The sequence below is a fragment of the Oncorhynchus gorbuscha genome, linkage group LG15 (assembly GCF_021184085.1).
Source record: "Oncorhynchus gorbuscha isolate QuinsamMale2020 ecotype Even-year linkage group LG15, OgorEven_v1.0, whole genome shotgun sequence".
Lineage (NCBI taxonomy): Eukaryota > Metazoa > Chordata > Actinopteri > Salmoniformes > Salmonidae > Oncorhynchus > Oncorhynchus gorbuscha.
In genome coordinates, this window is record NC_060187.1 from 48,379,886 (window position 1) to 48,406,745 (window position 26,860).

Genomic DNA, 26,860 nt, shown 5'->3' on the forward strand with positions numbered 1-26,860 from the left:
CAAAGTCATACCCCCCCCCCCCCGAAGATCTGCTGTCAGATGCTTTAACGATTGGCTGGCTGTTTGCGAAGCATCGAGCAGAGAGAGTAAGGAAAACTGCTAAAGAAAATGAATGTTAGGGTTGGGTGAAACAGACTTTAAAACGGAGCAAGAGCCCATTTATTAATTCATTGTTCGCTTCTTGTTGTACTTTTATTGGGTAGCAGACGCCGTTTTTTGTGTCTTCAGGTAGGAAAGAGATGAGAGTTCACTTTAAGAGACGTCAGTTTCTACAGTCTCGTTACAATGTAAGTGTTTCATGAACGAAGATTGGATTGGGACTAGTTCTAGTCGCCGAATCAATGCTATTGTGGTCATCCCAGATTCATGCTGATCATTTCAGTAGCCTGGTCCCAGACCTGTTTGTATTGTCTTGCCAACTCCTATGGTCGTTGTCACGGCATTTGGTAACATAGAATAGCACAAACGGATCTGGGCCCAGGCTATCATTTCAGTTGTGTAGTTTAACATAGATATGAGAACATTATTTGGCGTTAACGCAGCACAAGTGGCGCCCCAGTCAGCAAAAGACGTTGAAAAGAAAACAACCAAAAATATGTCTTTTTCAACGTCCTTTTTGTCCATAGGGATAGGAGGGATGGCCTTATATTATACAGTGCATTCTGAAAGTATTCAGACGCCTTCACCTTTTACACATTTTGTTACGTTATAGCCTTATCCAAAAATTGATTAAATAAATGTTTTCCTCATCAATCTACACATAATGACAAAGCAAAAACAGGTTTTTTGAATATTTTTCAAATGTATTAAAAATTCAAAACAGATTATTTACATAAGTATTCAGACCCTCTGCTCTGAGACTTGACATTAAGCTCCGTTGCATCCTGTTTCCAGTGGTCATCCTTGATGTTTATACATCTTGGAGTCCACCTGTGGTAAATTCAATTGATTGGACATGATTTGGAAAGGCACACGCCTGTCTATAAAAGGTCCCACAGTTGGCAGTGTATGTCAGAGCAGAAACCATGCCATGAGGTTGAAGGAATGGTCCGTTGAGCTCAGAGATAGGATTGTGTCAAGGCACAGATCTGGGGAAGGGTACCAGCATCGAAGGTCCCCAAGAACACAGGGGCGTCTTCATTCTTAATTGGAAGAAGTTTGGAACCACCTCTTCCTAGAGCTACTACCCCCCCCCCCCCCCCCCTGGCCAAACTGAGCAATTGGGGGGAGAAGAGCCTTGGTCAGTGAGGTGACCAAGAACACGATCTCTGTGGAGATGGGACAACCATCTCTGCAGCACTCCACCAGTCAGGCCTTTATGGTAGAGTGGCCAGACGGAAGCCTCTCCTTAGTAAAAATGCACATGACAGCCTGCTTGGAGTTTGCCAAAAGGCACCTAAAGGACTCCGACCATGAGAAACAAGATTCTCTGGTCTGATGAAACCAAGATTGAACTCTTTGGCCTGAATGCCAAGTGTCATGTCTGGAGGAAACCAGGCACCATCCCTACGGTGAAGCATGGTGGTGGCAGCATCATGTTGTGGGGATGTTTTTCAGTGGCAGGACTGGGAGACTAGTCAGGGTTGAGGGAAAGATGAACGGAGCATTGTACAGAGAAATCCTTGATGAAAACCTGCTCCAGAGCGCTCTGGACCTCAGACTGATGACGAAGGTTGACCTTCCAACAGGACAACGACCTGAAGCACACAGCCAAGACAACACAGGAGTGGCTTCGGGACAAGCGTCAACTTCCTTGAGTGACCCAGCCAGAGCCCGGACTGAACCCAATCGAACATCTCTGGAGAGACCTGAAAATAGCTGTGCAGCAACGCTCCCCATCCAACCTAACAGAGCTTGAGAGGATCTGCAGAGCTTGTAGCGTAATACCCAAGAAGACTCTAGGCTGTAATTGCTGCCAAAGGTGATTCAACAAAGTAGAGTAAAGGGTTTAAAACCTTATGTAAATTTGCCAACACTTCTTTAAAAAAAAAGACGTTTTTTCTTTGTCGTTGTGGCGTATTGTGTGTAGAATCATATTTTAAAAAAAAATCAATTTTAGAATAAGGCTAGGCACGGCAAAATGTGGAATAAGTGAAGGGATCTGAATATTTTCTGAATGCACTGTATCTCTGCTCCAAATGTCTCTACTCTAATCTTAACCCATCTGCTCTGCCATTCCCTTATGGATATGAATACCCGAATCAAGACTCAAACAACCATATGTCTTCTGGCTGTTACCAATACACAACTTTTTTTATAATGACCTTTGGATATTGATTGGGTTTCCTTGATGAAAGAGTTTTCCAGATGAAAAACAAACCCAATAGATATAAGATAGAGTTTGGATGTATTTCAACACCACACACACACACACACACACACACACACACACACACACACACACACACACACACACACACACACACACACACACACGAACACGAACACGAACACGAACACGAACACGAACACACACACACACGAACACCAAGTAGCTCTCTCTGCTTTTTGCGACAGGGCTGGCTGAGAAAAGAGACATCAAATTAGTATCGACCGTCTGTGGCACTTCATGCACAAAATCAAATTTGCTGCTACTAATGTCCTCTTGAGTTGTTAGCAGGCGGGGCAGCAACAGGCCTCCTGGTTGGCTATCTGGCATGCATTCTGAATCCTTTTTAGAAGACCGAGGCAGGTGACTTTCCCAAAGTCATAAAGATTGTCTTTATCTTGGTAGGCAATTGACGAACGATCATCTCTTTATATGCTAAAATCTTTTCTTTTTTGTTCTTTTTTTTTGTGAAACCCAGACGAGTAGAGGATAGAGCGAGAATATGACTACTCCTGTCTGTTGAACCACAATGTCTCTGTGTGCTTTATTGACAAAGATCTTGATTCTTCATAGAAATGCAAGGTGGTGGATTGTGCCTCAGTGTATTTAAGCCCGTGTGTTGTAGATCAGCAAGACCTAGGTTGTAATCCTTAGATATCAAAACCCAGATTAATTTAATAGCCGTGAGCAACTATAGTGAACACTGATGTACTGTGATTGATTTAGAGTGTATTCTACAGGATATTGATTTTGTCTTTTGAACGTCCTTTGATGACTTTGGTTCCCTTGGTAACCCAGTTGAATGCATTCATTGGTTTAGGTTCAAATTACAAATGTCGCTTTCAAAATTCTATTTGTCCTTACCCATATCCTCCCAATTCTTAGCCATTCACAAGAATTCCTCAATAGGATAAGGTTCAATCTGATTCATCGTGATCCCCCCCCCAAAAAAGGGGGGGTTCCCAAAATCAGTCTTCCAAACCTAATGTAAATGGCTAAACTGATCCCGTGTCAGCACTCGTACTCAGACAGGCTTCATGCATATAGACCCATGGTCAACATGACAAAATAGCATTTTGGCAGTTGACCCCTGTTACTAGTTTTGTCGTCTACACACCCGCCTCCCTGTCCATGTGTATTTTAGTATAAACAGAATATGACTCGTTTCTCCTTTTTTAATAGGACACTTTAACATGTTAGACTCTGTAGCGAGGAGAGGAGGCGTGGGTTTTATACCACGTGGTGTTACATCTCATTTAGATCGTCACGTTCCGTTTGTTTGTGCTCCTGCATCTCCTGTGGCGTGTGAAGGACAGAGCAGTGGATGTAGGGGTTTTATCATGTTTTAATGAATGTGTGTGTGTGTGTGTGTGTGTGTGTGTGTGTGTGTGTGTGTGCTTTTGGTTTGTTGGTTGTAGGCCTACATGTTCCCACTATGGATTTGAAATCATTCCACTATTCGAATAGTATGATGATTTTTTTGTTGTTGTCAGATAGCCAGATAGTCAAAATACATGTGGATTTTAACCTGAATACCGGTGAGCGAGAGGCTGGCGCTCTACTGCTGCAGCTGCTGAGGGGCTGGTGAGATGGGAGCGAGCAGACGAGGTGAAGAGAGAGCTGCAGTACCCAAGGCAACTAGGCTACAGCCAAGAATAGCTCGCTTGTGGCAGCCACAATGTTATTTAGCATCCCGTATAACGGTGCCTGTCTTGACTGGAGTAACCTAGAGCAGATAGCGCTTTCTACCCCCATTCAGATAAAACAACAGCCTACCTGTTGGTTGCTCATTGTAGCCTACTCCTTTTTTAATTCTGTCATTTCATTCCGTCTTGCGTTCCGTTAGTGAACTCTCACTCCACTTACTACACATTGAGCCTCTTTGCTGCGTTGGTTGGCCAACATGAACAACAAGCTACAGCACTTGGAGGCTACGACACTCAAAAAAGTTTGTTTTGTTAAATTCAGAATTAGAAATGTCGTCGTATATCCTTGTATGTAACAATGTCACATGGATATTTTAGAAAAGCATTTTCACGGTTAAAATAGGCCTATCATTTTTTTGGGGGGGGGGGGCACAAATGAAGACTCACAAGTGTTCAGGTGCTAACATATGTTCACATATTCGAATAACCATGCACATCCCATAGATCCCATTTGATTTGACTAAGTCAACTTTGCCCCAATCTCACTAGAGCACTCGCACTTCACCCCCCCACACACACAGACACACACACAGACCAGTCGAACACTTACCTACAAGCTTTTCCTCAAACTGTCAAATATTCCCCCACGCAGCTCCTGACTCCTCTCTTCAACAGTAGTAGTAGCAGCAGCGAAAACATCATCTCATCTCACTGCTGAAGAGAAAGGGAAAAGTTCACAGACCTTTCATTTACTCTGTGTTCTTTGTTTGTTTATTTCGGTCGGGCGCTGGCAAGGAGACGTGCCGCTGCCATGACAACAGTGGTCCAGGGAGGATGTAATAGAGGTAGATGTGATGATTGCCTGATTAGATGTTTGAAGGAAGGGCTCATCTGTGCACACACACGCACACACACACACACACACACACACACACACACACACACACACACACACACACACACACACACACACACACACACACACACACACACACACACACACACACACACACACACACACACACACACACACACACACACCTGACAAAGGCGTGTGTTAGTTAGAGAATGTGAGAATTCCCAGGGGGTGCCAGCAAGGTTTTCTTTTGATTCTCGTGAAGAGACACGCACACACGACTTATTAGCATTGTAATATTGACATCAACACCATTATCTCAGAAACCCTATGCTCACTCCAATTTGCATAGTGCACCAACAGATCCATAGATGATGCAATCTCTATTGCACTCCACACTGCCCTTCGCCACCTCGACAACAGGAACACCTTTGTGAGAATGCTGTTCATTGACTACAGCTCAGAGTTCAACACCATAGTGCCTCAAAGCTCATCACTAAGCTAAAGACCCTGGCACTAAACACCTCCCTCTGCAACTGGATCCTGGACTTCCTGATGAGCATCCCCCAGGTGGTAATGGTAGGTAACAACACATCTGCCATGCTGATCCTCAACACGGAGGCCACTCAGTGGTGTGTACTCAGTTCTCTCCTGTACTCCCTGTTCACACACGACTGCACGGCCAGGCATGATTCCAACACCATCATTGAGTTTGCCAATGACACAAGAGTGGTAGGCCTGATTACCGACAAGGATGAGACAGCCTAAAGGGAGGAGGTTAAAGACCTGACCGTGTGGTGCAACAACCTCCACGTGATCAAGACAGAGGAGATGATTGTGGACTACAGGAATAGGAGGATCGAGCACGCCTCCATTCTCATCGACGGGGCTGTAGTGAAGCAGGTTGAGAGCTTTAAGTTCCTTGGTGTCCACATCACCAACAAACTAACATGGTCCAAGCACACCAAGACAGTCGTGTAGAGGGCACGACTAAACCTATTCCCCCTCAAAATGTTCTACAGCTGCACCATCGAGAGCATCCTGACGGGTTGCATCACTGCCTGGTGTGGCAACTGTTCGGCCTCCGACCGCAAGGCACTACAGAGTGTGGTGCGCACGGCCCAGTACATCACCGGGGCCAAGCTTACTGCCATCCAGGCCCTAAAAATGGTCAAAGACTACAGGCACCCTAGTCATAGATTGTTCTCTCTGCTACCGGAGCACCAAGTCTAGGTCCAAGAGGCTTCTAAACAGCTTTTACCCCCAAGTCATAAGACTCCTGAAGAGCTAATCAAATGGCTACCTAGACTATTTGCATTGCCCCCACCCCCACGCTGCTGCTACTCTCTGTTATTATCTATGCATAGCCACTTTAATAACTCTACCTACATGTACATAATTTCCTCAACACCGGTGCCCCCCACACATTGACACATTGACTCTGTACCGGCACCGCCTCTATATTTCTCCGCTATTGTTATTTACTGCTGCTCTTTTAATGATTTGTTATTCTTATCTCATACTTTTGGGGGGAATTTTTTCTTAAAGCTGCATTTTTGGTTAAGGGCTTGTAAGTAAGAATTTCACTTTAAGGTCCACCGGGTGGCAGTCTAACACAGCTGCGTCTCGCCGTATACTCCAGTCGATGTCTTTCTATTCCGATCACAAACAGGGCTTTGGCCAGAGGGAGGGTGAGGCGCTAGTTTTGCTTTCCCTAAACTGGAGGAAATAATTGTGCTAATGATGATGGTACTAACAAGAGCAATGAAAGTCTCTAATGCGGACAGAGAGAGATTTGGCCTCTCTTCTCTTGTTTTCTGATGATTTCATTTGAAACGGGGGGAATGGAGCACTACAAAGACCTCTACAAAGTCCTCAGTCATTTGATTTCTCCAAGATGGGTTTTGATAAATTCCCTTTTTTAATGTTTTGGAGTGTTAGCCCGAGTTAAGTATGTTTTTTGTGTGTTCGCATGTGTAACGAGGACTTTGACAAGAGAACTAAGCATAATAAGCGGAGTATTCTCACTGGTGATAGCAGACTTATGTCTTTGGAGAGCGAGAAGTGTATATGGCTGTGTAAAGTGGAGGTGAACTACTCTCTGTCTGTGTGTGCGAAAAAGAGGTATAACATTGTCCATTTCCTCTCCCAAAGACTGTAAAAAGAGGAGGTGGTGTTCCCTTCATTTTCGCGCCATCTTCACTCTTCTTCTCTCCCCGCCACCCACCTCATGTTCTCTTTTCTTCCTCTTCCGTTCAGGTACTCCGTCCCACCTGAGCACGGCAAGAGGCTGGAGAGACTGGCGCAAGGTAAGACTACTCCAGATCGTGACGCACACATACACACACACTGAGACAGACCGCCTTGGTTCATGTTAAACAAATATCCACCCGATAGTGACTATAGAGTGGCCTGCTAACTGTCTGGCCTCTCCATCAACTGCTGTTTAAAAAGGCCTTCAAAAAGGCCGACGACGCAGAGAGTGCCGCCTTTCTCTTCACATTTCTCGCTCCTTCTTCCCAGGAAAGAAAATGCACTATAGACACCTAATTCCCTTTTTTTTGTTGTGGCTGTGAATAACACTAAAAACGACCAGGTAATTTCTTTATTTAGTGACGCTTCAAGTACTGTACAACACGTTGTGCTGTGAATGGGTAAGAACGTCGTGGAGTATTGACGGTAGGGCTTGCACAATAGTCGTATAATCGTGTAACAGACCATTATGGACAATAACTGTGAACTAAAGACCATCGTCATAATCGTCTTAACACATATATTTTGTGTATTCAGAAGTAGTAGAAAATGTATTTTCAAGTAGATCTAGTTCCCCCAATAGCAGTTTCAAACTTCTTACATAAGTAAGTTTAAAGGTGGTAGTCATTTTACGAGCAGAATGGCACAGTCGGGAGGAAAAACTTCCTTTCCAAAAGCTTCAAGCAGTCGAAACCATTCATTTTTTGAGGACGGGGGTGACACCAAAGCGGCGTTGTATTCGTTCGGTATGTCTTGAATGCTTTGCTTGTGGAGTAGAGGGTTACACATCGTTTGTCTCCTCAGATCACTCACTTTGTAACAGGTTTGCTCTTTACTGTTGGTCGTGTGCAACCGTACATAACGCCAAGGTAACAGCAACGCAGACAAGTCGTAACGCCGACCACAGCCATGCGTATGCTTACCTCCCACGCATATGAGATGCTTTTTGATCTATTTCAAGATGTCGTAGTCAGTGTGCAGAGTCGCCGTATGAACAGTTACACAGGACCACGAGTACAGAGCATCACACAGACATCATCACACACACCCGACGTTACACAAATAACACTTGCAGCCAGTCACACCTGCTACCACTATCTCTCTCTCTCTCTCTTATCACGTAATTTCAGTCACAGCCTGGTCCTTTTTTTTCAGGGGGGGGGGGGGGGTTCATTTCAAACTCAAAGGACAAAATGAAGCTTTAAGTTAATATTGCCCCGGGGGAGAGTTCCACACTGCCGGCTGAATTTTAATGGGGACTAATACACAGGCTTCGCCGGCACATTATTCACCTTTATCAGCTCACACAGCAGCCGCCAGAGAAAACGCCTCTTTGAGACGAAACAGGCTCTGAAACAATGCAATGAAAATGAAGGATGAAATGGGCCTCGATTATACTGTCAGTTATATTAAAGTTTAACTGGGCAGACGGTCTACCCATCCTTTGAGTCGCAGCACAGACTGCTCATCGGGAGAGGTGTGTGTGTGTGTGTGACAAACATATTTTTCCCTTGTCTAGTAAGTTGAAGGCTTCAAGAAACTATTGATATACAAGAGGAAAGGAGTGATTTGTTTTTGAAGAGGAGACTCTGGTCTTTGAGGCTATGGGCGTGAAATGAATTGTCATCTGAAGAGGACCGAGGAAGAAAGGCGGAAGAGAAGGGAGGGTTTTCACATGAGATCGGATGAGTTTATTTAGGCAACAAGCACCTCTCGCCTTCTGAACAAGCCGTGGCAATCGAGAAAAGACAAAGAAAGATGAAATGGTATGACGGCGAAAAAATAAAATTAAAATAAAGGCCCGGTCGGAAAATGGTAAAACTGTCACATACGTTATTTGATATCATAGTGTGTCATTTTGGCACTGGTTCAATTTTCTCACCCTTCACTTTGGCTTGACGTGTAGTCTGGCCCGGTGACCTGCTGACGTTGACCCGGGGTCTGGCGCGGAGGAAGGGATTGTGAGACCAAAGAAATAATTATGATAATTAAAGGCTTTCTGGATGTGTACCACGTCGGGACTCCAAGCACTGTGACCTGTACATCCTGCGTCTGACCAAGAGGAGAGCTCTTCTCCGATTGACCTCCAACCACCAATTACAGTGCCTTCCGAAAGTATTCATACCCCTTGACTTATTCCACATTTTGTGTTACAGATTATTTTTCCAAATGGATTATAGATTTTTATTCTCACCCATCGACATACAATAACTCATTATTACAAAGTTGAAAACAACATGTTTTTTTTAAAAAATGTTTGCACGTTTACTGAAAATGAAATAAGTATTCGCACCCCTTTGCTATGACACTCCAAATTGAGCTCAGGTGCATCCAATTTAATTTGATCATCCTTGAGATGTCACTCCAACTTCATTGGAGTCCACCTGGGGCCAATTCAATTGTTTGGACATGATTTAGAAAGAAACACACGTCTATATAATGTCCCACAGCTGATAGTGCTTGTCAGAGCAGAAACGATATCATGAAGTCCAAGTAACTGTCTGTAGATCTCTGAGATTGTAATGACGCATATGTCTGGTGAGGGGTATAAAACATGTTCTAGTTTCCAAAAAAAAACAGTGGCTTCCATCATAGGGAAAAGTGAAAAAATACGGAACTACCCAGACTCTGCCTAGACTTGGCCGTCCAACCAAATTGAGCAACCGGGCAAAAAGGACCTCGGGTCTGGGAGGTGACCAAGAACCAAATGATCACTCTGACAGAACTTGGCCCAGATGGGAGAAGTTTCCATAAGGACAATGGTCTATAAAGTACTTCACCAATCTAGTCTTCCCAAGTTCTCTCACGTCACCCCTCTCCTCCGCTCTCTCCACTGGCTTCCAGTTGAAGCTCGCATCCGCTACAAGACCATGGTGCTTGCCTACGGAGCTGTGAGGGGAACGGCACCTCAGTACCTCCAGGCTCTGATCAGGCCCTACACCCAAATAAGGGCACTGCGTTCATCCACCTCTGGCCTGCTCGCCTCCCTACCACTGAGGAAGTACAGTTCCCGCTCAGCCCAGTCAAAACTGTTCGCTGCTCTGGCTCCCCAATGGTGGAACAAACTCCCTCACGACGCCAGGACAGCGGAGTCAATCACCACCTTCCGGAGACACCTGAAACCGCACCTCTTTAAGGAATACCTAGGATAGGATAAAGTAATCCTTCTCACCCCCCCCCCCCCTTAAAATATTTAGATGCACTATTGTAAAGTGGCTGTTCCGCTGGATGTCATAAGGTGAATGCACCAATTTGTAAGTCGCTCTGGATAAGAGCGTCTGCTAAATGACTTAAATGTAAATGTAAAAAATGTTTATGGGAGAGTGCTCAGATGGAACCAGGGGTGGAAAAAGTACTCAATTGTCATACTTGATTAAAAGTAATATAAATATATAAAATGACTCAAGTAAAAGTGAAAGTCCCCCAGTAAAATACTACTTGAATAAAAGTTTTAAACCCAAATACATTTTTTTATCTACTTAAGTATCAAAAGTAAATGGAATTGCTCAAATGTACTTAAAGTATCAAAAGTATAAATCATTTAAAGTTCCTTATATTAAGCAAACCAGACAGTAAAACTTTTTTTATTTTTTTATTGATGGATCGCCAGGGCCACACTCCACACACAAAGCATGTTGTGAGTCCGCTAGATCTGAGGCAGTAAGGATGACCAGGGATGTTATCTTGATAAGTGTGTGAATTGGACCATTTTCCTGTCAAAATGTAACTTTTGGGTGTCAGGGAAAATGTATGTAGTAAAAAGTACATCATTTTCTTTAGGAATGTAGTGAAGTAAAAGTTGGCAAAAATATAAATAGTTAAGTACAGGTTCCCCAAAAAATGACTTAAGTAGTACTTTAAAGTGTTTATACTTAAGTACTTTACACCACTGGATGGAACCCACTCCTGAGAAAGGCACCTGACAGCACGCCTGAAGTTGGCGAAGAGGGACGTGAAAGACACAGTGTGTAAGGCAAAAGATTTTGTTGTCTGATGAGACAAAAATTTAACTCTTTGGTCTGACTGCAACGTGCTATATCTGGAGAAAGCCAGGCACAGCTCATCACCTGTCTAACACCATCCCTACCGTGAAGCATAGTGGTGGCAGCATCATGTTATGGGGATGCTTTTCAGCGGCAGGGACTGGGAGACTGGTAAGGATAGAGGGAACATTGAATGGAGCCAAATACAGGCAAATCCTTGATGAGTACATGCTTCAGTGTGCAAACCACCTTAGACTGGGGGGGGGTGAAGATTTAGGACAATGAGCCCAAGCATACAGCCAAAGCAACGTTGGAATGGCTTCGGAAAAACAAGAATGTAAAAGACCTTGAGTGGCCCAGCCAAAGCCCAGACTTGAATCACATTGAAAATGTGTGCCGTTCACCGCCTCTCCCCATCTCATTTAACAGAGCTTGAGGAAATCTGCAAGGATGAATGGGAGAAAATCCCCAAAACCAGATGCGCAAAGCTGATACGGACATACCCAGGACGACTCAAAGCTGTAATCTCCGCCAAAGGTGCTTCTACAAAGTATTGACTCAGGGCTGTGAATACTTACATAAATGAGTTATTTCTGCATTTCATTTTCAATACATTTGGCAACATTTTCTAAAATTATGTTTTCACTTTGTCGTTATGGGGTGTTTGTGTAGATGGGTTGGAGGGGGGGAATGATTTGAAACACAACAAAATGTGGAATACATCCAGGGGTATGAATACTTTCTGAAGGCACTGCATGTCTTCCGTTTGGGTGGGGAGCTTAGGCCATATGATCATATGGTCATCGTAAGCAGGAAGTCTATGTGAAAGAGACTACACGGTCCATCACATGTTATGCGAGTCCATGTTGGACGATGGCGCTCTTGCACCGCCTTGATTTTTGACTGTTGTTCCAATTTCACAGAGCACTTCACAGTTGAAGATTTCACATCGAGGGAATACGCTTCACTATGGATGCCATAATGGGTAAATTCAGACAATGGGATTAGGGTTGATTATTCCCCCCCCCCCCCCCCCCCCCCCCCCCGGTATTTTACAAATGTTCCATCCCGAGAATATCACTTTTCTCCTGGGTAACCCGGTATTTCCCACCAAAAACCGGAAGTGTCGTTCAAAAGAATTCTAAAGCAGATAGACCTATTTATGTCTGGATTTGATTAGAGCTTTGCTCGCAAATTCAACCCTGCCGCTTCCTGATCCATACATTAAATACGTTTTATGAGCCCTGCATTTAATGAGCCCAAGCCCCCCCCAAAAAAGTACAAATGATTGTGCCGTTATCCAATACATACAGTGCATTCGGTGTGTGATCAGACCCTTTGACCTTTCCCACGTTTTGTTACGTTACATCCTTATTCTGCTGCTCTGTCTTCAACAGGACAGTCAGCCCAATGGGCCCAAGCCTACAGACAAGGCAGGTCCTACAGGCCCTAGTTTTGTCGCACCTAGACTACTGTTCAGTAGTGTGGTCAGGTGCCACAAAGAGGGACTTGTGAAAATTGCAGTTGGCTCAGAACAGGGCAGCACAGCTGGCCCTTTAAAAGTACACGGAGGCCTCTTCACAGTCCCCAAGTCCAGAACAGACTATGGGAGGTGCACATTACTACATAGAGCCATGACTACATGGAACTCTCTTGTTGTATGGCGGTATTAAACCATTTGTATTGTAGATATGTAGTGGTGTAATAATGTTATATGATGTACGGTACTATTTTTGTTTTATATGGCATGTAAGCTCTTTAATAGGTTTGGACCCCAGGAAGAATTCCGGCTTTATCAGCAGCTAATGGAGATCCCTAATAAATACAAATTCAAATATTATTTTGTTTGTCCTCCATCAATCTGCACACAATATCCCGTAATGACGAAGCAAAAACCGTTTTTTTAGACATATTTGCAAATGTAATAATAAATGAAATATTAATTTACATAAGTGTTCAGACGCTTTTACTCAGTACTTTGTTGAAGCACCTTTGGAAGCTATTACAGCCTCAAGTCTTCTTGGGTATGACGCTACATGCTTGGCACACATGAATTTGGGACGTTTCTCCCATTCTTCACGGCTGATCCTCTCAAGCTCTTTCAGGTTGGATGGGGTGCGTCGCTGCACAGCTATTCTCTTCAGAGATGTTCGATTGGGTTCAAGTCCAGGCTCAGCCTGGGCCACTCCAGGACATTCAGAGACCTGTCCTGAAGCCACTCCTGCATGGTCTTGGCTGTGTGCTTACGGTCATTGTCCTATTGGAAGGTGAACCTTTGCCCCGGTCTGAGGTTTTGAGTGCTCTGGAGCAGGTTTTCATCAAGGATCTCTCTGTATTTTGCTCGGGGCATCTTTCCCTCGATCCTGACTGGTCTCCCGTCCCTGCCGCTGGAAAATATCCCCACAGCATGATGCTGCCACCACCATGCTTCACCGTAGGGATGGTGCCAGGTTTACTCCAGACGTGACGTTTAGCATTCAGGCCAAAGAATTCAATCTTGGTTTTATCAGACCAGAGAATCTTGTTTCTCATGGTCCAAGTCCTTTAGGTGCTGTCATGGGCCTTTTACTGAGGAGTGGCTTCCATCTGGCCATTCTACCATAAAGGCCTGATTGGTGCAGTGCTGCAGAGATGGTTGTCCTTCTGAAAGGTTCTCCCATCTCCACAGAGGAACTCTGGAGCTCTGTCAGTGTCCATTGGGTTCTTGGTCACATCCCTGACCAAGGCCCTTCTCACCTGATCGCTCAGTCTCCCCATGTGGCCAGGAAAGGTATTGGTGGTTCCAAACTTCCATTTAAGAATGATGGAGGCCACTGTGTTCTTGGGGACCTTCAATGCTGCAGAAATGTTTTGATACCCTTCCCCAGATCTGTGCCTCGATTACAATCCTGTCTCGGAGCTCTACGGACAATTCCTTCGACCATACAGGTGTATGCCTTACCAAATCATGTCGAATAAATTTGAATTTCCCACAAGTGGACTCCAATCAAGTTGTAGAAACATCTCAAGGATGATCAATGGAAACAGGATGCACCGGAGCTCAATTTCGAGTCTCATAGCAAAGGGTCTCAGGTATATCTGTTTCGCTTTGTCATTATAGGGGTTTTGTGTGTAGATTGATGAGGGAAAATTTGTATTTAATACATTTTAGAATGAGGCTGTAACATAACAGAATGTGGACAAGGGAAGGAGTCTGAATACTTTCCGAATGTACTGTATCAGTCAAAAACAGGATGATCTATTTTTGGATGCAATTTGAATAGAGGAGAGAGAGACACTGTGAGAGAGAGTGCTCGCATGCGCACTGATTTTAAAAGCAACAATATTTGATTGACAGTCTGTTTTTTTTATTTTTTTTATCTGCAGCTGCGATTTAAAAAAAATATATATGTGAAAAAAGCCAGATGGAGATGGGTAAATGGTGGGTAGACGCCCATTCGGTCTTTATATTACTGTAGCATAGACTATGCTACAGCAAATGCAGGGTTACCTGTCACAAGAAAGAAAGTGACCATGATGAGATGATAGTTCTACATGCATTGTGAACTGTGCTCCATACTGAGATGGGCTGTCTGTCCTCACCCTGAGCGTTGATGATTCATCATGCCGAGGCCGTAGAAAAGCCAGATTTAGACGTTGCATATCATTTAACAGTTCCATTTCACTCCATGCTGTTCATATAACCAATTTATTATAATTTACCAGGTTCTCACAGTTATTTATCCTGGGAAAAGGGAGTTGTTTTGGGTGGTAGATCTCGGTAACCGGGTTAAAATTGTATTTTTTACCTGCAGGTTTCTTCCCAGGCAGTTCCCAGGGCTGTGACGCCTTCCTCCGCCACAAGATGACTCTCATCTCCCCATCCATATTGAAGAAGTACAGCATCCCCTTCGACAGGGTAGGTTGGGGGGGCTTGAAATTGGGGTCTGGAAAAGGCCTGTGCCCGAATTCATAAAGCATGTCACAACAGGAGTGCTGATCTAGGATCAGTTGCCGTTTAGATTATAATGAATGGACATGGGGGGGGGGGGGGGCTAATCTTAGATCAACATCCTACTTTGAGACTCTTGATACATACAGCCCCTGGGCTCTAAAGTTTGTAAGCAACAGAATGTTCCGTCAGGGTTAATTGAGGAAGTAAATGAAGTGATGTTACATTCTGCGACCACATCCATTTGATTTAATGTCATACAATCATGTGTGACATTTAACCAATAACACACCTCTAACACCTCTCAATTTGACCATCTATATTTGACGGATATTCCGGTAATGCAATAGAACTCATTTCATCACACCACCACTTTTAACCTGTCAAACAGCTCTCAGAAAGGAGACACTCGACCTCCGAAGGCCGTTTTTTGTGTTAACCCCTCTGAATGGAACCCTCTGCTGAACCACAATTGCAATTCTTCAACCTGTAAGAGGACATGGAAGCTTGGTTCAGCGCATGCCTGTGTCCCAAATTGGCACTCTATTTAGTGCACTACTTTTGACCAGGACCTATAGGGCTCGGGTCAAAAGTGGTGAACTATATAGAAAATAGGTGTCCATTTGGGACACGCCATATGACGAGCTGACTCTAGCACCGACCGCAGATAAAAAATTAACGGGGGTGTATGAAAGCCTGCCAATCTCTGAGCAAAGTGGAGGTTAATGGCACATTAGATGAGGATGGCTGGGTCGGGAGGCATGCTGAAGTTGGTGTCTGTGCGGGTGATCTCCTGTCAACCTACGGGACGAACGACGGGGAAATTGCAGAAGACTAGTGGATGGATGGACACAGAAGTGAACGCGCCAACATGTGCGCGAACACGTGGGCCTGCGCAACACGTGCACATGTAACGGGGATCAAGTTTGCTGCTGGCAGCTTAGCTTCTTCCGCTGTCCAGCTGACCCACACTGGTCTAGAACCAGTGATCCTCTGTTTCACAGTACATGTGACACCCCCCCCCCCCCCCCCCCGACAACATTCCAACGGGTTGAGCCACCCAAAAGGTACCAATTGGATGGCTCTACCCGCAACATTTCAAGCCAGCTGGGGGTATGAGCTTACCGTATGTTTTTAACTCCATTACTCGCACAAATAGGCAAATGCAGTGTACACACACACACACACAGTATTGAAAAGTTGATAATGAGATTGATGACATCTTTATATAAAGACCATAGCTTCACTTCACACTAAATGATGATGGAGATTGAGCCATGAGTCTTGGTTACATTTCAATTTCCATATTTTCACATTTCTGCGATATAAAATTAATCACTATGTTAATTTTTTTCTATGGATAATAATTGTAGGAGATAGAAACTCTCACGGTGCGAAATAGATCGAAGATTTAAAAAAAAGTGTAAGTATCTAATGCGGGCATACACAGTTCTCTACTGTCTGCAGAGTTCGGCTTTTTCCCAACGTTTTTTTTTCTCCTTTTTTTTCTCATCCCTTTTTTTCCGTTTTCCTTCGGGGTGTCGTTATCACAGGGACCGTGTTACCTGGCACACACTGAGAGCATCTCCCTTGATTTGAGTGTAAAAATAACACCGGCTTTGTGCTTTGTTGCAGCTACAAGAGGAGGCCTTTGATATTGGGACTATTCTGTTTTACCTCCCACTCGCTCTCTTCCGTCGCACTGCCTGCCTGTCTCCCATCTCTACACTTCCTTAAGGCTGAGTTCATGTGCCTCTCTCCTCGATCATGAGCGCTAAGTCCTAACTAGTCAATGGTTATAGCGAACAGATTATGCCTTCCTCTTGGAGAGAGGAGGTGAATTGATGAAGAGGCGGTTAAGAGCAAGGATCCAAAACTTCTAGCGTAATTTGAAGTTCAGCTGTAGAAAACTTTTGCTTTTGAGTGCAAAAATAATGTAATATTCCTGTCAGGGGTTGCCAATGTAATAGTTAACACAGAAAACCCAGGAGCGTCGAAATAGAAACCTCAATCATTTGTCAGGCTTAATTTCGAAGAGATGCAGAGGGGGCCGGTGAGCTGTGTCTTCTTCAGCCTCTCCGGCTCTCAGTAAGTGATGGCCCTGCCTCAGAACGAAGCGCAACCAAATGCAAATGTTGATTTGCGCGGGCTGGCTAATTCCCTGCGCCATGCTCGCTGGCTTCAGTCTAATTGCGCTTGTACCGCCGCAAATGGTTCTCTAGGAGCCGGCGCCGCTAGGCAGCTGAAGTGAGGGAGAGGTGGAGGGAGGAAGAGAAGGGGAGGGGAAGGGGGGAGAAAGCAAATCCGCCTTCCCATCTGCACTTAATGATTGTGGATATTAAGATCTTAGCCCTGCGCTCCCTGTTTTTGCCAAGTCTATCCGTCCAAATGGAGTTTCCTTGAGTGTAACTTACTTCGTCATTTTGGCACATCTCTGCCCGTCAAAACCTGGGTTAATAACACCATTTTCTTATGCGATATATGGATATGAAGTTTTATGAGTTTGCATGCTCAGTCAGTTAATGTACATTTAATGTTTGTGTGGTTTTTGTGTGTATTCGACTGAACATTTTTATGCGCCTATTTTCCAGTTTTCAGGGTCAGTCATCCAAACCGAAACAGAATGTTCAGATATGGATTCGTGTGGAAGTAACACTCGATTATACCACTGCATCCTGTTGGTTTAGTATCATAACGTCGACAGAGGGACGTTATACTTTTAACTCTTCCCTCTCTCCAGATCACTCAGGAAGAAGGCGAGTTCATGGTCACCTTTCCCTACGGCTACCACGCCGGTTTCAACCACGGCTTCAACTGCGCCGAGTCCACCAACTTTGCCACCCTGCGCTGGATCGACTACGGCAAGATGGCAACGCAGGTGGGTCAATGCACACTGGACCAGACGGTCACCTCAGTGTCCCCTACAACACACACAGCACTGTAATGGACCGCCATTTGAAGTTGCATATGGACGGGTGTAATTGGGGGCGTTTGCAGCTAGATTTAGCGTGACGCCATCGTCCCTTAGCCCTGAAGTTAGCGTTCACCTTGACTAAAGCTAGCTTTAAGTAGTATTTGCGTTTGCGGACCGCTAGTGTAGATTGAAATCCATGTGTTGTACTCTGCTACGCATGCCACCTGTATTCTCATACACAATCATGCAATTGCATACTTGGAATACCGGTTCCCCAGCCCAGTGCTCACACAAGCTGTTTTACGCCCTGAGCATGAGGTAATCGGCGCGTGTTTCTGTGTGTAGCGTGTTTATCGTGTGGCAAAGGGGACCTGCGTCACAGGATCATCTGTAAGCTGTGTCACGTCGCCGGTTTCTTCTTCCCTCTCCTTTGTGATCTCCTTTTTCTATTCATGTCTTCCTCTCCTCTCACAGAAGGCAAACTAGGTCTCATTTTTTTATTTTATTCTTGCATTTTGTGAATTTGTTCTGGGCTTTACCTGTAAGGGACGCGCACGCGTGTAAACAAACACACACACACACACAGACACACACACACACGGGCGCGTAAACATACACACAGACACACACACACACGGGCGCGTAAACACACACGCATGCGCGTAAACACACACACGCATGCGCGTAAACACACACACGCATGCGCGTAAACACACACACGCATGCGCGTAAACACACACACACACACGCATGCGCGTAAACACACACACGCATGTGCGTAAACACACACACGCATGCGCGTAAACACACACACGCATGCGCGTAAACACACACACACACACGCGCGTAAACACACACACGCGCGTAAACACACACACACACGCACGCGCACGCACGCACGCACACACACATACGCACGTATACACACACATACGCACGTATACACACACACATGCGTGTAAACACACGCACACACACGCGTACACGCAGACGCGCGTAAACCCACACGCAGACGCGCGTAAACACACACGCAGACGCGCGTAAACACACACGCAGACGCGCGTAAACACACACGCAGACGCGCGTAAACACACACGCAGACGCGCGTAAACACACACGCAGACGCGCGTAAACACACACGCGTAAACACGCACGCACGCGCAAACACACACGCATATGATGCGACACACAGTCCCTCTTTGTCTCTGCTTGGCTGCGTGTCAGAGTTACGAGGTCGCCAGTTCAGTGTGCTGCGGTAGTGGGCTCTGCTCTCTCTGTGCGGCCAACTGTTTTTAAGAACCAGAGGGCTACTAGAAGCCCCTCTCCTCCCCACACGGTCTCTCTGACGTACTTAACCCAGCCGTGTCACATTCCACTGGCCAGGGAGCCCTCCCTCACAGTTCTGTCTGAATTTGATAGAGACGAATTGGTCAGCTTTGCGCTTTGCCCTCCATTTTGTGTCAGCGAGTTGACAGGCTGCTCCGGAAAGTGCCAGAGCAATGTGAAAGAAAGAACATCTTGGGCACCAAGAAAGCCATATGTTGTTGTTTTCTCTCTCTCTCTCTCCCTCTCTCTCTCTCTCTCTCTCTCTCTCTCTCTCTCTCTCTCTCTCTCTCTCTCTCTCTCTCTCTCTCTCTCTCTCTCTCTCTCTCTCTCTCTCTCTCGGATTCGTCTGTCCACTCCTTTTCCCATCTTTCGTTCGTTCCCCTCCGTCCTCTCTGCCAAGCCCTACTCTCTACCTCTTGACGCGGCAGGGAAGATGGTCCTTCGAGCAGGATCTGTCACTTTGGGCTGTGTGGCTTGTTGCAAGTTTCCTGTCTACTAAAGCTGAGAGGCTGTAATAGCTGACCCATCTGTCCGCGGAACTGCATTAATAGTAACCAAGACTGTTCTGCCTGGTTGTAGCTACATTTAGCTAACCCTAACCCTTTTCCTAACCTTAACCTAATTTCTCCTAACTTGCACATGAATTCCCCTAACCTGTTACAAAAAAGTCACCCCTGCTCGTCAAAACTGGTAGACCTGCCCTAGGGGGCAGTGTGAGTATCCACTAATGCGATACAGCCGTCCTCTTGTTTTTAGTAGTCCCCTTGCAGTCACTCAGGTGGGCTATGTTTGTTCACGGAGCAATGATACCGTGCTACCCTTATCTCATTGTAGCCTCCCAAGGCAGTGTCAATGTAAACCCAAAATGCCTCTATGTTTCACGCCTTGTGCGCATAGAGAACACTGAATAAACAGGCGAGACACTACACGACAGTGGCGCCAGTTCCCTGTGGGCCCCAAGAACAGAGTGTTGTGAATGGACGTTCATCACGCTGTATGAATAGAAGATTCATTTCCCTTCCTTTCATCTTTCAAAGAGAATTGCAGATGACTCACTCTCCGAATAGTGATATTTGTTTGCGTACGCTTGTTTGTTTGGGGTTAGAGCTGATGGGCTTTGATAAGGAGTGCTGGAGATGCTGAAGACTAAAGCATTATCATTGTGTGTGTGTGTGTGTGTGTGTGTGTGTGTGTGTGTGTGTGTGTGTGTGTGTGTGTGTGTGTGTGTGTGTGTGTGTGTGTGTGTGTGTGTGTGTGTGTGTGTGTGTGTGTGTGTGTGTGTGTGTGTGTGTGTGTGTGTGTGTGTGTGTGTGTGTGTGTGTGTGTGTGCATTGCGTACGCTCTAGGCCGGGAGCGTTTCACTACACCCGCAATAACATCTGCTAAATATGTGTATGAGACCAATGACGTTTGATTTGATTTTGAGCAGGCTATAGACAAAGTGTGTGTATTGTCATTTCACTTCTTATTGTGTGATAATGCCGGGCTGAACTGACAACAGACTGTCATGTTAATATCTGGTGGCTCCGACTAGAAAATCGGAGCACAGCGGCAGGAGTCAACGCTGTCTGTCTGTGTGTCACTGAATCTGACGTCGCCCACTCTGTTGTGCCCAAATAAGCTGACTGCTTCCTTATACAATATGCATGAAAGTGTTAGCGTTTGTTTTTGAGCTTTCCCCAGAAAACCACTGTCGTTCCTCTACCTGCTCGGTTTAGCTCAGTAAAGTTTCCTAAATTATTTTCAAACAAATGGAGTTTGTCTCGTCCTGTTGAATGTTTGTTTTTTCTCTGGAAGTCTGCGTGCGCCCTAATGCCACCTCCTATGGGTGCAGACGAGAGGACAAAGACAGTACAGTACACTACAGATGCAGTGTACTGTTGTCTTTAAACGAGGGGTGCGAATGTGGTGCGATGGGGAGCGAGCAAGTCATTATTTGAGTTTGCCTGGTTTGGCCTCCATGTGCGTTTTTAATGGAATAGCTCGTTAGCAGGGTCTCTGCAACTGAGGCTGGAGGGCAAACACACACACACACACTTCTGAAACATACCACATGTGATTTAATCACACACCTCCACACAGCAAATAAAAACACTCACTTACAAACTTCACACGGTCACTATTTCAAATCAAATTTTATTTGTCACATACACATGGTTAGCAGATGTTAATGCGAGTGTAGCGAAATGCTTGTGCTTCTAATTCCGACAATGCAGTAATAACCAACAAGTAATCTAGCTAACAATTCCAAAACTACTACCTTATAGACACAAGTGTAAGGGGATAAAGAATATGTACATAAGGATGTATGAATGAGTGATGGTACAGAGCAGCATAGGCAAGATACAGTAGATGGTATCGAGTACAGTATATACATATGAGATGAGTATGTGAACAAAGTGGCATAGTTAAAGTGATACATGTATTACATAAAGATGCAGTAGATGATGTAGAGTACAGTATATACGTATACATATGAGATGAATAATGTAGGGTATGTAAACATTATATTAGGTAGCATTGTTTAAAGTGGCTAGTGATATATTTGACATAATTTCCCATAAATTCCCATTATTAAAGTGGCTGGAGTTGAGTCAGTGTGTTGGCAGCAGCCACTCAATGTTAGTGGTGGCTGTTTAACAGTCTGATGGCCTTGAGATAGAAGCTGTTTTTCAGTCTCTCGGTCCCAGCTTTGATGCACCTGTACTGACCTCGCCTTCTGGATGATAGCGGGGTGAACAGGCAGTGGCTCGGGTGGTTGGTGTCCTTGATGATCTTTATGGCCTTCTTGTGACATCAGGTGGTGTAGGTGTCCTGGAGGGCAGGTAGTTTGCCCCCGGTGATGCGTTGTGCAGACCTCACTACCCTCTGGAGAGCCTTACCGTTGTGGGCGGAGCAGTTGCCGTACCAGGCGGTGATACAGCCCGACAGGATGCTCTCGATTGTGCATCTGTAGAAGTTTGTGAGTGCTTTTGGTGACAAGCCAAATTTCTTCAGCCTCCTGAGGTTGAAGAGGCGCTACTGCGCCTTCTTCACAATGCTGTCTGTGTGGGTGGACCAATTCAGTTTGTCTGTGATGTGTACGCCGAGGAACTTGAAACTTACTACCCTCTCCACTACTGTTCCATCGATGTGGATAGGGGGGTGTTCTCTCTGCTGTTTCCTGAAGTCCACAATCATCTCCTTAGTTTTGTTGACGTTGAGTGTGAGGTTATTTTCCTGACACCACACTCCGAGGGCTCTCACCTCCTCCCTGTAGGCCGTCTCGTCGTTGTTGGTAATCAAGCCTACCACTGTTGTTGTCCGCAAACTTGATGATTGAGTTGGAGGCGTGCGTGGCCACGCAGTCGTGGGTGAACAGGGAGTACAGGAGAGGGCTCAGAACGCACCCTTATGGGGCCCCAGTGTTGAGGATCAGCGGGGTGGAGATGTTGTTGCCTACCCTCAACACCTGGGGGCGACCCGTCAGGAAGTCCAGTACCCAGTTGCACAGGGTTGGGGTCGAGACCCAGGGTCTCGAGCTTGATGACGAGCTTGGAGGGCACTATGGTGTTAAATGCCAAGCTGTAGTCGATGAACAGCATTCTCACATAGGTATTCCTCTTGTCCAGATGGGTTAGGACAGTGTGCAGTGTGGTTGAGATTGCATCGTCTGTGGACCTATTTGGGCGGTAAGCAAATTGGAGTGGGTTTAGGGTGTCAGGTAGGGTGGAGGTGATATGGTCCTTGACTAGTCTCTCAAAGCACTTCATGATGACGGAAGTGAGTGCTACGGGGCGGGGCGGTAGTCATTTAGCTCAGTTACCTTAGCTTTCTTGGGAACAGGAACAATGGTGGCCCTCTTGAAGCATGTGGGAACAACAGACTGGGATAGGGATTGATTGAATATGTCCGTAAACACACCAGCCAGCTGGTCTGCGCATGCTCTGAGGGCACGGCTGGGGATGCCGCCTGGGCCTGCAGCCTTGCGAGGGTTGACACGTTTAAATGTTTTCCTCACGTCGGCTGCAGTGAAGGAGAGTCTGCATGTTTTGCTTGCGGGCCTTGTCAGTGGCACTGTATTGTCCTCAAAGCGGGCAAAAAAGTTATTTAGTCTGCCTGGGAGCAAGACATCCTGGTCCGTGACGGGGCTGGTTTTCTTTTTGTAATCCGTGATTGACTGTAGACCCTGCCACATACCTCTTGTGTCTGAGCCGTTGAATTGAGATTGTGTAGGGTTTACTTGGCTAAAGCCTTGTACATTTCCTTGTACATTTCCGCATTAGATGGTCTTCCATGACTCTGGTCAAAGTTCACTAAGATGTGACTGTTGTTTATCTCGCCATAACACTGTCATGCGCGGTATAAGAGAGCATGTTCGCTGTTACAAAGCGCAGCTTGTTTCGTGTCTAGTAAAATATTAATATGTGCCATTTAGCAAAGTGGTTCCCAAACTGTGGGGCGTGCATCGAAGGGGCGTAAGGGGGGGGGGGCACCAGGGTCTATAATTACCCCATTTTCTCATCAATTTCGATCTTGTCTCATCGCTGCATCTCCCCAACCAGCTCAGGAGGCAAAGGCGCTTCTTAGCGCGGAGAAAACACTGTCGGAGGAAACACCGTTCAACTGACGACGGAGGTTAGCCTGCAGGCGCCCGGTCCGCCACAAGGAGTCGTTGGAGCGCGATTAGCAAAGTAAACCCTCCCCTGCCAAACCCTCCCCTTACACGGGCGATGCAGGGCCAATTGTGCGCCGCTCTATGGAACTCCCAATCACTGCCTGGGATCAGTCTGGGATCGACCCCAGGTCTGTGTTGATGCCTCTATCGCTGCGACGCAGTGCCTTAGACCGCTGCGCCACTCGGGAGGCCCGCCGGGGGGTCTTTTTTAAAGGAACACAGTCGCGGCGTCAAACTTACTCTTGAAAGTTGTAATAGTAGAATGCAAAAGGTGCAATTTTTGAAATTGGCTAGTGAATCATCGGTCCTGTCATGTCAGTCACTGCAGTCCTTAGACCTATTTATAGCTTGTCAGCAATGTCCAGATGAATGAGCCCATGTCAGCCCCCCCCCCCAACGTAGATATTGTTTTCATTTTTGTGTCACTCAAATATCACACGAATACACATTAGACATGACAAAATGTGTAGAATTGCAAGAAAATGTGCTTTATAACTGCAAAATGTTACTTGCACCCCAAGACATTGTGTAGAACTTCTCTCCACCAGCAAGATGGGTGTGAACAGTTTGTGTCACGAATAGTGCTTGTACCCATAGAAACAGATGTGGCACACACAGGGGGAGCAGGCTGTTCCCAAATGCTGGAAGGGGAATCACAAATATTGGGATTTTTAAACAGGAGCTCTGTCAGTCACTGCTGCCAATGGGACCGGAGACCGTAAACGTCCAGACCTATTTAGTGAAGGATGACAGATGGAACCAGAGAGGTTGAGTGGCGGAATTTTAAGCGCTCCCCTAACGTTGGATATTATTCTAATAGGGGGCGACATTGCCTCAGGACTTCTCCTACGATCATTAAACTTCATTAAGATATAAAGTGAAGTAGGCTATAGGGCTCATTGGTTAGAAGGCCTTGGGGTCACTCGTTGTTTTGGAGACATTTTGTACATTTCCAAATGCATTTTCATCCGATAATGAAGTCATCTAAGCATAGCATGTACTCCCCCCTCTAACCCACCCCTCTCGGAAATGGTACATTTATACATTTCCCTTAATAGTTTTATACGTCAGAAATGTGATCCTTTTGGTTCCTACTTCCTCTGGTGCGCTTCTTAATATGTTCCCCCATTCCCAACACAGCCGTCAGTGCAAAGAGACACATTTATCTCCTTTTCATTTGTGTTGTGGTTTATCGCACCTATTGCTCTGTTCCAGGTGACGTTTTTATGAAAGTCCCCAATCTGACCATGGTAACCAGCCGCCTTTTTCCTTCATCCGTCGCCCCCCCCCCTTCTTCCATCCCTCAAGTGCTGCCTAGATGAGATGTAGTGTGTGGATATTGGTTTGCAGTGTGGCGGGGAAGGGGGGGGGGGCTAGCTCTTGTTGTTGTGGTTATTACTAACCCCCCACCACCACAACCACTTCCCTCCTCTCCATCCAGTACCTCTCCCTCGCTCGCGCTCTCTTCCCCTTCCTTCCTTCCACTTGTTCTGCCTGTCTCTGTCTGAGGCGCGGCAGGCCTGAAGAATGTTCCCAGTAATTGAACATAAGGCCTCTCAGCGCAGCTCAGGAAATAAAGCAGAAATATAATACACCTACCGGGGCCCAAAAAGAAAATTAGTTTTATTTTCATCTCTTGCTCTCTTTCCATTTCCCCTCTCTCACCACCTCTCTCCTTCTCTCTCTCTCCATCCATCCATCCATCCATCCATTCCCCCTCACAATTTCTCTCTCCATCCATCCATCCATTCACCCTCACCATTTATCTCTCTCTCTCTCTCTCTCTCTCTCTCTCTCTCTCTCTCTCTCTCTCTCTCTCTCTCTCTCTCTCTCTCTCTCTCTCTCTCTCTCTCTCTCTCTCTCTCTCTCTCTCTCTCTCTCTCTCTCTCTCTCTCTCTCTCTCTCTCTAAAACGCCTATTTCCTTACATTGCAAGTAGAAATATGCCATTGTCACTCATTTAGTGTCATTTTGAGATATCTTTATCGAGCGTTTGAACTCTTTCTTTTTATTTTATGGAGGGAACTCAAATGAATTTAAATTTACTGGCTGTATAGTCCTTTTCAGTTAGACTTGATGCCACAAGTTCAGATTTCCTCGTTTGAAAAGTCTATTTTATTCATGTTTCCTGTCCCTTGTGAAAGCTCCCATTTTCAGTTTAACTGGATATAAATCATTGAGGATTTGAGCCTATGATCCTAGTTTAGTTCAACCTGTAAATCTGTAATGCTGAAATCTGTTCAACCCCATTGGCCAGTGACTGTTAGGATCCTGAATAGGAACCTATTGAGAGTTCTGTTTTTTTTTTCACCGCCTAGCAGTAGTCAATGTCGACTTTGCGGCATTCTTTGATGTACCGTATACTCTCTTTTCGACTTCGGGTAATTGAAATCTCTAGCGGACATAGAATTCAAGGTCAAAGTGTCACCCCCACAGAACCAATTTTGTCTGGATTTAGTATATTCTCAGTGACACACACTAAAGAAGGATTTTGACCGAAATGTCTGTGTGTAAGGTTCTTGCTGCTGCAACAAAGGAAATCATAAAAACTTTTTTTTTTATAGATATTGATATAGGCTAGATATTGGATTATGTCTACTTTGTGTGAACCTCCCCTCCTTTCTCATTGCTGTATCTACCCGCCCCCCCTCTCTATTCCGCAGTGTTTCCACATTGTGTGGATAATAAAGTTTTTCTCCTTCCAACCCCCCCCCCACAGTGTACGTGTCGTAAGGACATGGTGAAGATCTCCATGGACGTGTTTGTACGCTGCCTGCAGCCCGAGCGCTATGAGCAGTGGAAACAGGGCAAGGACGGCACCGTGCTGGACCACCAGCGACCCACCACCCTCAACAGCCCCGAGCTGGAGCACTGGAGGGCCAACCGGGTCACCTACCGGGAGAAGCTGCTCCAGAGGTGAGGGGAGACAGACGGACCGACAGCACAATTACAGAAGAATTACTATA

At 45.7% G+C, this 26,860-nt stretch overlaps 1 protein-coding gene across 3 annotated transcripts in view; it reads left to right on the plus strand.

Annotated features, from left to right (window-relative positions):
• The window catches only part of LOC123997424 (lysine-specific demethylase 4B-like), an 85,238-nt gene that overhangs the window by 27,622 nt on the left and 30,756 nt on the right, over window positions 1–26,860 (plus strand). For all 3 annotated transcript variants that reach the window (XM_046301630.1, XM_046301631.1, XM_046301632.1), the window contains exons 6-9: window positions 7,091–7,140; window positions 14,862–14,965; window positions 17,739–17,876; window positions 26,614–26,810. In XM_046301630.1, the coding sequence (XP_046157586.1) occupies window positions 7,091–7,140; window positions 14,862–14,965; window positions 17,739–17,876; window positions 26,614–26,810 (489 nt within the window). The remainder of the gene's footprint in view (window positions 1–7,090; window positions 7,141–14,861; window positions 14,966–17,738; window positions 17,877–26,613; window positions 26,811–26,860) is intronic.